Here is a 9321-nt window from a genome sequence, read left to right as displayed (position 1 = left end):
CTCAATGGGACAATGACTTATATACTGGAAGGGCTTGATAAAAACCTCAAAATAGGTCATATTCAGTTTGTCTGCAAGTATGTACGGCACACGGACTATGGCATACCGAATGATCATCAGGGGTGTGAGAGTTCTTGTACAAAAAAAAAGTCTAAAAACAAAAACAAAAACTTATGACAAAGGTTTGACTGAATATTAAACTGAACATTTCAATGCATTTGAACTGCAAAAAAAAAAAAAGAAAAAAAGTCTGAAGTCAGATTAAACTGGACTCTCACACCCCTGAATCACACAGTTTACACAAAGTTACACATTTTCACTTTCAATATCTTTGTCTCTGCTCCATTTCTTTCTGTAATTTGACTAACTCTCCAAACATAATTGAAGCACAATAACAAAAATGTGCATTCCTACCTGAGCTCCTGAAAATTATGCAGCTACATGCACCGCTATTGCAATTATGTAAAACACAATGACATGAACATGAATAAACTATCATTCTTCATGCCTTCTTGTTCCTGAACACTGAGCAGAAATGAAGCCAATGCAGATATCAATTTTTATCCACCAAGATATACTTTAAAAACTGGCCTAGACATGGCTTCTAAGACATCACACGCATAAATCACATCAAACATGTAACTTGCTATACAGAACAAGTATGTGTTCTTCAATTCTGAAGTTTTTAAATTTTGAATAAGACAATTCCTACTTAGCCCCAGCAGTATACAACTCTGGAAGAAAAACATATAGGAAAATGTCAAAAACATACACAATAAATGAATAAATGAATAAATGAATAAATAAAAAATAAATACATGAATAAAGAAAACAATCTCGCGCCCTAAGTATTAGTAAAATGATCGCATATTAGGGGCCAGCATGATTCAATTCAATACCAAACCAACAACTTGGCCTGTCTCAATGCACTGCAAATGGCATACAATTTTTGAATCGTAACTGTATAATATACTCTAATTGGACACAAGTACTGTGCATACAATGAAATAGACTTGCCAGCAGTCATGGCAAGTCTTAATAACATGGTCACATGTACACACATTTAGGTATCCAATAAAAACTTTGTATAAATATATTAATACAGTTATTCCATGAAATGCTTGAGGTCTTTCCAAACCAACTAAGTAGCGTGTCATTAATTGTCCTTGGTATAATTCCCCGTCGTCTTCTCCTTTAAATATGCGATGAGGTCTGCACGCTCTTTGGGCTTCTTCAGGCCAGCGAACACCATCTTCGTTCCAGGGATGTATGCCTTGGGATTTTCCAGATAGATCCATAACGTGTCCAAGCCCCATGTGATACCTGTAGGGGAAAACAGAGAGATAGAGAAAAAAAAAATACAAAAACAATAATGGTCAAGATATATTCATCTTCCAGATCACTTCACAGGACACATCCTACATGTTTTATCAACTGCACAGAAAAATCAGTACACAATTACAGTGTGCTCTCATTGAAACAAACACGCATATAATAACATTTTGTCCAAACAAAATATTAATTCAGATCCCTATAATTTGTTTGGCTATGGCACAATTTCCAATGTAAGACAAAGAAAATTGCCGTTCCTGGTCGCATGTATAATGCACTTATCCATCCGTTGGACAGGTAACGTCACTTTCTCTTCATGTTAATCCTGCCCATAAGGTGAATACACATGCTGTACTTCCAGAATATTTTCCCATTTAATGTTACTGTAGGAGTCAACAGGGTTTCCATGCACTGAGACTTCTCTGTGTCCATCCCTCCCCACCCCCAAAAAGAAAAAATATGACAACACACTACACGCTCATGATACAATGCTCTCTGAAAAAGAGAGAGAAAAAATTTCAGCTGGCCTCACCTTTGTTCTTGTTGGCATCCGTGTACTTGAACCCCTCAGCCTGGCCCGTTTTCCTGCCCCAAAGCCCCATGAGGTTTGGGCCCTGCTTATGCTTCCCGCTGTTGTCAATCTGATGACACTGTGTGCACTTCACTTTGAAGATCTTTGCACCCTTGTCTGGGTCTCCGAAGTTTGGCTCTACTGTTTTGCCCATTGTGACAGGATGAGGTATCTAGTATCACTGGAGAAGCACATGTTGGCAAGAACCAGAGTACAGGGGGAAACAAAGGAGATCAGAAAATTAGAAGTGGTGTTAACTTACCACCAAAATATTCTTATCAGTTAGAGGACTGAGGGAACACATTCTGAAAGGTATTGTTAACCATTGGGAGCAGTGATTAAAAATTTTTTAAAGCTATCACTTTTGATGTGCAATGTGTAGGTCAGTTGTATCACAAAATATCCTACCACATAAAGCATTATGCAATAAATTAACAGCCTAAAATATTAAGATATCAAGCATTTTCCCAACAAAAAAAAAGTCACAACTGTGGACCGCTTATTCTACAAAGAATTTTATAACAACGACATGACCATGATGACAACAGAAACACTAATAAAAACAGGTTGCTTGCAAAGTACTACAGAAGGATTTTACACACATGTGTACAATGTAGACCACATCTGGTTACACATAGTGTACATAGACTCGAAGTGTTTGAAGTCCAAACAGGGACGTGTTAGAGGAGTGGAATCTAATTGTACTCTGTGCAAATTTGTGAGTAGGTTCTATAGTACAAATGTACTATATAATATTATGACAATTGAAAGCTCAGCATCTCACTGGCTTTGATGTTCAATGCTCCAAGCCGCTCTTCCACAGAGTTTAGAAATAGAGACCAAAGAAGAGGTTTGTGATTTGAACAATTCTATGGTGTATTCCACAGGAAATGTTGAAATCTTGTATGGGTCAATCCATGTCAAATCATCCAGTGCTTGTCACCCGGCCCCCTCCGATTTTCTTTAAAATCGCACCAAATGTTCCCCAAAGTGTCTGACGGAAAATCCCAAAATATTTTGCCCCAAGGTCAATTGGTTGCTAAGATACAGCCTCACATAGCAACCGGTGCGCATTCAGAAAAATTAGTTAAAAGAAAATTAGGCATTTTTGATTGATTGTGGTGGCATGGATATTTATGCAAAAGCATTCATTTTCTGGAAATTGAGAGAACTTTATAGTCTTTGCAAGAAAAACTGACTGTGATGCGAAATTGACTTTTCGTTAACGTGTACGAGGTCACCAAAAATGGTGTTAAATGTTAATTTCCAAAATTTTGATGCCAATTCAGAGGCTAATATCTTCCACATTATCATCACCTTAGGTTCTAAAATATTATGCTGTTGAAGGCTTTGACTTGCTCAGTAATTTTGAAAAAAATCGGCGCATTCATGTCCACCGTTTTTACGGAGAGCGCCCTCAAAGTTGACAAAAATGAAAAATGTGCCAAATTCAAGGTCATGGATCACCCTTCGTCCCACCTAGGAATGGCACCAATTTTTGTGTATTGATAGACATTTACCTATATTATCTTGGGTTACCAAAGAAATTTTGCTCCCGAAATGTTCAATGGCAAATTTACCCTACCGAAAATGGTCGTAAACGGCCAAATTCCCATGTAATATCACATATTGGGTTTAGAGGACATTTCAAATGTCTACACTTTCAAGATGAAAAGGCCTAGCCCTGTGATATTTGCAGTAGGGATAGTCTGTTATACATATTTTAGTAATATATACCACAAAACACTTTCATTACATAATAATGACCTTGAAATTTAATCCAAATTTTGATAAAAACAATAAATTGCTCCATTTTCCTCATTGCACTGCATACAATATTATGTAATATGTGTTTTGTAACATTTTTCACAGAGCAATATTTCAAGAATTATGAAAGCTGACAGCCTACCACATTAAGGTTCTAAAGTATTTGTGCTCTTCCTTCAGATTTTGTGTCAATTTGATTATGAATGTTATACCCTTGACCTTGAAGTGCTTCTAAAAATAGCTGTAAATTTGTTAACTACAAACCTACACACATGACAGGTGTATTATGGCATGCTATACTTGTGATTCTTTCACAAACACAAAAGCTTTTTATGGTGTAAATGTATATACTGGAATTAATTTATACATGCTTGCAAGATATGTTACAATTAATTACTTTGTTCTGACAATGACCCTCAATTTCAATCAAAAAAGGGGACAGTAATATTTTGTGATTTTGTGTGCATTTCCAATGGAAAACAGTGCTTTGTGGTGAAACTCATAAAAACTTGACCATTTTTACTATCTATCACTTTGATTGATTAATTCTATTGTAGTTATGTTAGAAAAGTGGGCTGTGACAATTTCCAATAAAAAAAAAACATGGTTATGATGTAGAAAAAAGAAAAACAAAGAAATACATAAGAAATTCCCAAAACAAGAAAATACATAAGAATTGAAATGATTTTGGAAGTTTTCATAAGGTACAGAACAAATCCCCCGAAAAAGAAGACTCTCAGTCCTTTTAATGTGCGTTTCACAGGCTAGAATAAGAGTCTTATTATGTTGGGCGCAATGTCCATAATTATCAACTATTATTACGTACTTAACTACAGGTCTTTGTGGAGAGGAATAGGCATTTCTCATGATTTTGAAGGTCACATATCGAGGGTCATTATCAGAACAAAGTGATTGATTGTAACATATCTTGCAAGCATGTATAGATTAATTCCAGTATATACATTTACACCATAAAAAGCTTTCGTGTTTGTGAAAGAATCACAAGTATAGCATGCCATAATACACCTGTCACGTGTGTAGGTTTGTAGTTAACAAATTTACAGCTATTTTTAGGAGCACTTCAAGGTCAAGGGTATAACATTCATGATCAAATTGACACAAAATCTGAAAGAAGAGCACAAATACTTTAGAACCTTAATGTGGTAGGCTGTCAACTTTCATAATTCTTGAAATATTGCTCTGTGAAAAGTGTTACAAAACATGTATTACATAATATTGCATGCAGTGCAATGAGGAAAATGGAGCAATTAATTGTTTTTATCAAAATTTGGATTAAATTTCAAGGTCATTATTATGTAATGAAAGTGTTTTGTGGTATATATTACTAAAACATGTATAACAGACTATCCCTACTGCAAATATCACAGGGCTAGGCCTTTTTATCTTGAAAGCCTGGACATTTGAAATGTCCTCTAAACCCAATATGTGATATTACATGGGAATTTGGCCATTTACGACCATTTTCGGTAGAGTAAATTTGCCATTGAACATTTCGGGAGCAAAATTTCTTTGGTAACCCAAGATAATATAGGTAAATGTCTATCAATACACAAAAATTGGTGCCATTCCTAGGTGGGACGAAGGGTGATCCATGACCTTGAATTTGGCACATTTTTCATTTTTGTCAACTTTGAGGGCGCTCTCCGTAAAAACGGTGGACATAAATGCGCCGATTTTTTTCAAAATTACTGAGCAAGTCAAAGCCTTCAACAGCATAATATTTTAGAACCTAAGGTGATGAAATGTGGAAGATATTAGCCTCTAAATATGCATCAAAATTTTGGAAATTAACATTTAACACCATTTTCGGTGACCTCATGCACGTTAACGAAAAGTCAATTTCGTGTCACAGTCAGTTTTTCTTGCAAAGACTATAAAGTTCTCTCAATTTCCTGAAAATGAACACTTTTGCATAAATATCCATGCCACCACAATCAATCAAAAATGCCTAATTTTCTTTTAACTAATTTTTCTGAATGCGCACCGGTTGCTATGTGAGGCTGTATCTTAGCAACCAATTGACCTTGGGGCAAAATATTTTGGGATTTTCCGTCAGACACTTTGGGGAACATTTGGTGCGATTTTAAAGAAAATCGGAGGGGGTCGGGTGACAACTTTCCTGAAAATTGGATGATTTGACGTGGATTGACCCGTATGTAACTTTGTGGTAGAGCTTGTTTAAAAGAATTTTGTAAATACCCCTGGGCTGAAAAAGGAGTACATCATACAGGTACTACTACTAGTACATCGTATCTCATAAAAAGGTTAACATTATTCTAATCTTCTATCTACTATAGACCAGATCTATATACTGTACGAGCTGAAATTTTCGCGTACGGATATTTTCGCGAATTGCTACTTGGAGGACATTTGCGCGTGTTGTTAATTTCGCGGTTGCGACGGTCTAACTGAACGTAACTATTTACGTGTTGTTATTTTCGCGTGTTATTTTCGCGGTTCAAAGGCGATTCGCGAAATTCGCGAAAATTTCAGCTCGTACAGTAGTATTACTACAAGTTCAGTACAACACTTTCATTGTGCATAGATCTTAAAGATAATATTGTTTGGCAGGTTTAGCACTTGAATGTTAAGCTTTTGAATTTAATAGTAATTGGTGAAATTGGTGAATCAATGTAGAAGATTTTGATTCCACATATTGAGAGTTAACTTAAAGAAGTGCAACTTTTACAAATTTTCTGTAAGTGTCCTGCATTCTTTACACACTGTTATTACAAAATTCATGTTTCCAAAAATGTTGAAGGGGCAGCAAATTGAAGCTGCATTGCTGGTTTGGTAAGTTGCATTTTAGGAATGATGCATTTAAAAAAACAGAACTTGATCCATAGGCTGCTACATGTAGCTGCTTTTGAGCTAGGAGGGTCTAAAAACATTTGAAGTGTTGTATTTTGTCAACTCAAAGTCAAAGCAAAGGAAAGCAACACCAGTGATGGATCTAACTGTAGAACACATAGCTTCTCGGCAGCACAGAGCTCAGCACCGCAACGTTTGGCGTTACAAAGGAGAGATTTTTGTTTCTTGTCCTCAAACAGTAGCCTGCACCTCCCTGTCTGGTCCAAATACAGTTGAACCTCTCTTATCCGGCCTCCCTTTATCCGGATCTCTCTATTAATACGGACGCAATCTCGCAGTGATTTTTTTAATAAAATAATTACGGGAGGAAAGGGGGATTCCCAACTCCTTGAGAACTCCTACACAAACACACATGGATTACATACTTGATACATTTCTTAATAATTATTTAGGTAAATCATCCCAAGAATCTATAAAAGAAAATGATTTCATTCTTGCAAACACAATCCTCTATTTTGGGGTCTGTTACTGAGTGTAACAATGAAAAGGTGGCAGTATACACATTACTACATGTGGTACTACAATGGGCTACATCAGTACATGTGTATGTATATGTACATGTATAAAGCATTGAGTCTCCCGTATCCGGCCAAATCCCTTATCCGGATGAGCCTCGGTCCCGACTTGTCCGGATACGAGAGGTTCAACTGTACCGTAAAACTAAGTGGAAATTTTTGCGGTGTTGAAATTTTCATGTATTTCGCGCAGCCAGAAATCAACGCGAAAATAAAAGCACGCAAATATTTTTCCTTGCCATATATGTATTGAAAAAACACACGAAACTCTTCAGTCTTCTCGCCTGGCCAAGCGCAAAAAAAAAATTAGTTGTGCGAAAATATCCACTTTTACAGTACCCAAACTGGTGGTACATAATGTAGGCCATAGTTGCGGCACACTTGACCTTGACCCACACATATTGCACATCACCTATCATACAGACAATGACACATTTAGTGCCTTTATCGTAGTGGCGACAATCAAAAGGCGATGTCCGACTCTTGACACGTATGATCAGGTCAGCTCAGGCCACTTCTACTCACTGACTGTGAATCTATCTCTCTGACTCTACCTCTCTAACAATTACACTCACTGTCCGTCTACACTCTGTTAAGCTAGTGTTACTGTTTATGCCTTTTTAAAGGCATAAACAGGTAAGTATAGGTGTACAGGCCGGGAATTGTATGATTAAATTACAATATGATTTGCACCGCAAGCTGAGACATTTTGTGTGATCGTGAAATCAATGAAGGCATAAATGCGTCAGTCAGTGTCGACTGTCAGGTCGCCCTGCGGACGTAGCCGGCTACCGACCAAAGAGATTATACCACAAGAGGGCGTAGTCCAGTGGGGAGGCAGCCGCGCGAGGAAGCTGCCATTTCGCGTTGTGGGAGCCGCCATTGCACGGATCCTGTACAGTTATTAATCAGTAGATGGCAGCGCACTGTTTAATGCGCTCGACTTGAATATTCGGCGCAGTGACCTTGCGTTGTTTTATTGTGACGTCACAATGGTCATGTTTAAGCGTCATAATGGTGCTGATGTTGTTTGATTTTATGATGTGAGTGGGAATGTACGCGAAACAAACGTCATAATGCTCAAGTACCGTCTAGTCTACACCCAAGTTCCCACTGTTTATTTTGCGAACAACAAAAAGGTCTGGACTCTACCAAATGGTTCAAATGATATGATATCATCGTAAAAACTAATATTTAAACAATTAACCACATTGTGATTCTGAAAATGAAAATGTGTAATGAAGAATAACATATCATTCCATATATGATATGAGAAGATATGACTTGAACGTAGACTTAGATCCAGTGCCAGGAGCTGAGTGTGCGCTCCCTCTTCAATTTTGGACGCACTATTTGTACGCACGCGTATGGCGACTACTTACTCTATAGGTATAATCTCTTTGCTACCGACAGAAAGCACGCTGATGTAACTAAAATTCGATGGAAAATTTTCCCAATTTCTGTGATCTAAATGACAATCGCAGTACTTTCAATAATACTGTCAAACACAAGACATAAAATCTTACCTTTAGAATCTAAAACTAAAAAGTTTCAACCGCACTGTTCAACTCAGGAGTTTCGACTTCTGATCAAATGGTAGTGATGGACGTTACAGAATTCGGTGTATGAGTAATAATGGCGGCGTACGCACAAGACGAAACTGATCGCACACACACGTAAGTTTCCTATTCTGTAATCTAGCTGATGTAATGTAAGTCTATGCATAGTGTGCTTCATAACCTTTCCTTTGCGTGCGCGCAGTACTACGTGCTCTCCATGTGGTGTTACTGTATGTGTGTCATTTTGATGGTGGGCGTACGCGTCCTGCTACGAAATGTGTGACGTTTGGGGTCATGACGCGGCCATACCCACGAAGGAAGCGGCGAGTTATATTTTCCGTACCGTAAACGAGTACACCATGACTCCGGACTACTGTTCTACCGGTAAGGTGAGCTCACCTTCCGGGTTTGACTTTCACTCGCCATGTCCATGATTTATATATGTACAAGAAAGCAAGGTCATTAGCAATACCGTCATGGTATTATCATTAGGCTCAATTTTTATAGCAAGGACGGACAAACAGTGTTCAAAACTTCAATTATACAGGTACCACACACAAATGTCAGAAAACCACTCAAATATCACTCAAATATCACTTGAAGTATCAGAAAACCACTCAAAAAAAGTTTTCAATTTGTTAGTAATGTGACTATGCTTTCATCAAATTTCAGGGGCGGATCCAGG

General features: G+C 37.5%; 1 protein-coding gene across 1 annotated transcript; it reads right to left on the bottom strand.

Annotated features, from left to right (window-relative positions):
- Positions 1-410: 410 nt before the first annotated feature.
- Positions 411-8707, bottom strand: LOC139735368 (cytochrome c-like). The gene is made up of 3 exons (XM_071646120.1): positions 8604-8707; positions 1865-2084; positions 411-1323 (listed from the first exon to the last, which is right to left on the bottom strand). Exons 2-3 carry the CDS (start codon positions 2055-2057, stop codon positions 1157-1159), a joined length of 360 nt encoding a protein of 119 aa, XP_071502221.1. The 5' UTR covers positions 2058-2084; positions 8604-8707; the 3' UTR covers positions 411-1156.
- Between the last annotated feature and the right edge of the window lie 614 nt (positions 8708-9321).

This window comes from Diadema antillarum, unplaced genomic scaffold (assembly GCF_040938485.1).
Source record: "Diadema antillarum isolate AM-2024a unplaced genomic scaffold, OU_Dant_1.0 seq00000573_RagTag, whole genome shotgun sequence".
Taxonomy (NCBI): domain Eukaryota; kingdom Metazoa; phylum Echinodermata; class Echinoidea; order Diadematoida; family Diadematidae; genus Diadema; species Diadema antillarum.
This window is presented reverse-complemented; position numbering and strand designations above follow the sequence as displayed.